General features: G+C 39.0%; 1 protein-coding gene across 10 annotated transcripts in view; it reads left to right on the top strand.

Moving 5' to 3' along the window:
* Positions 1–1,740, top strand: part of LOC107088586 (teneurin-3) — a 471,923-nt gene that overhangs the window by 379,736 nt on the left and 90,447 nt on the right. For all 10 annotated transcript variants that reach the window (XM_015380867.1, XM_015380866.1, XM_015380861.1 and 7 more), the window contains 2 exons: positions 721–852; positions 956–1,091. In XM_015380867.1, coding sequence (XP_015236353.1) covers positions 721–852; positions 956–1,091 — 268 coding nt within the window. The remainder of the gene's footprint in view (positions 1–720; positions 853–955; positions 1,092–1,740) is intronic.

Raw genomic sequence — 1,740 nt, 5'->3', positions numbered from 1 at the left:
ATACCAAAATTTCCAACAAAGGCCTTGGTTGGTAACGGTTTTTGGCTTTGTACGCAACCCGACTTGGCTTATTTATTGTAAAAGCAAAGACTAAATAATCACCAAAAATGTCTTGCACCTAAGTAGAAATTAAAAATTATGTCAATTTAATGTTTAAAGCTCTAAAAAAGCGGTCAAAAAAATCATTTTACATTTAACAAAAGTTAAAAAACAACAACAGAAGAATGGATTGTTATGTAGAAGGAATAGAGAGCAGCTCTGATCGTTATTGCTAAACTAAAACATTTTTTATGAACTATGGAGAAACGGTTTATAAATACCCAAATAAACTAGAAATGTTCAAACTAGCTGATGAAAAATATTCTATTGTTTATTCTGGTACTTGCAGTTTTTACTTAAAACCCTAAAAACAACAAATGCTGCAATGGGCAGCAGGAAATCCCCCACAGGCTGCCTGCAGCAGAGAGCTTTCAGCGGCGTTTCCAGCACTGCCTCCCGGCGGTATGCTGGAGCTCTGGTGCCTCCAACAAGAGAGGCTTTATATTGAAACGAGCTAGTTGATCCGTTTCAGACATCTGATCGTGTTCCACTGGGAGAAACTAGAACTCACTCATTTGGAGAGCACGGCTTAGCTGCTACCCAACATTACCCCCACCTTGGATAAGACTGTAATTGGACAGAGTAATGCTGAGTTCTCATTGTGTCTGTTGTTCCTGACAGGTTCTCCAAGAAGAAACCTCCATCCCAGGCAGTGATCTAAACCTAGTGTACCTCAGCTCCAGGGCTGCAGGGTACAAACCAGTCCTCAAAGTGTCCATGACGCAATCATCCATTCCTTTCAATCTGATGAAGGTGAGATATTAAACAGCTTAATGCAACTGTGGTCAAAATGCAAACAAATGCACAGAACAGATGAATAGTTTTTTGTTTTTTTATCCTGGTTCTGTTGATGCAGGTTCACCTGATGGTGGCGGTAGTGGGCCGTCTCTTCCAAAAGTGGTTCCCTGCCCAACCGAATTTATCCTACACGTTTATCTGGGACAAAACCGATGCCTACGGCCAGCGTGTCTTTGGACTCTCTGAAGCAGTTGGTGAGCGAAAAAAAAAATGTCTGAACGCTGTTTTCCTTAGATGTTTATCTATTATTTTCCTGCTAATCAACATCTGGTTTCATTAGCTTTGAAAACACATCTATGGCATGTAGTTCATTATTTCAAAACCTTCTTTGTTCTCTAATTTATAGTGGACTTCCAAGCCCATTTCCACCCTACCGTTCAGCCATATTAGAAAACAACCAGGATTTGTTTTATTTGTTGACTGAATTTCACTTTAATAGACCTGGAATCACTGAAGTGTAGCTTTTTCTTATCAGTGCACATCACTCCACTGTGCATGAGTGCTACCAGGGGTATCTGAAAGTGCAAAAAGATGGACATGTTGAGACATTTCTGTAAATCATTCAGGCTGCAGCAGAGTCAGAGAGAGCAAGAGTTAAAGCAGTAAACAGGAAGGCTAAATATGTTACAATGACAATGTTCTCTATCATCCTATGTTTTTTTTCTGTTAAGGGAAGAATCTCCAGGGCTTAAAATACTAATGCTAACTTAGTTAGCTGTATTAATTGCTAATGAGTACCTAAATACATGATTAATTTATTCACAGTCTGTATTTCTGTGACCCCGAAAAATAAAACCCTAGTTAACAGCAACTACTTTTATACACAGGAAAAATTATGTTTTC

This window comes from Cyprinodon variegatus, unplaced genomic scaffold (genome assembly GCF_000732505.1).
Source record: "Cyprinodon variegatus isolate N-32 unplaced genomic scaffold, C_variegatus-1.0 Scaffold223, whole genome shotgun sequence".
NCBI classification, from domain to species: Eukaryota; Metazoa; Chordata; class Actinopteri; order Cyprinodontiformes; family Cyprinodontidae; genus Cyprinodon; species Cyprinodon variegatus.
The sequence above is the reverse complement of the archived record's forward strand: the minus strand, read 5'-3'. Positions and strand labels throughout refer to the sequence as shown.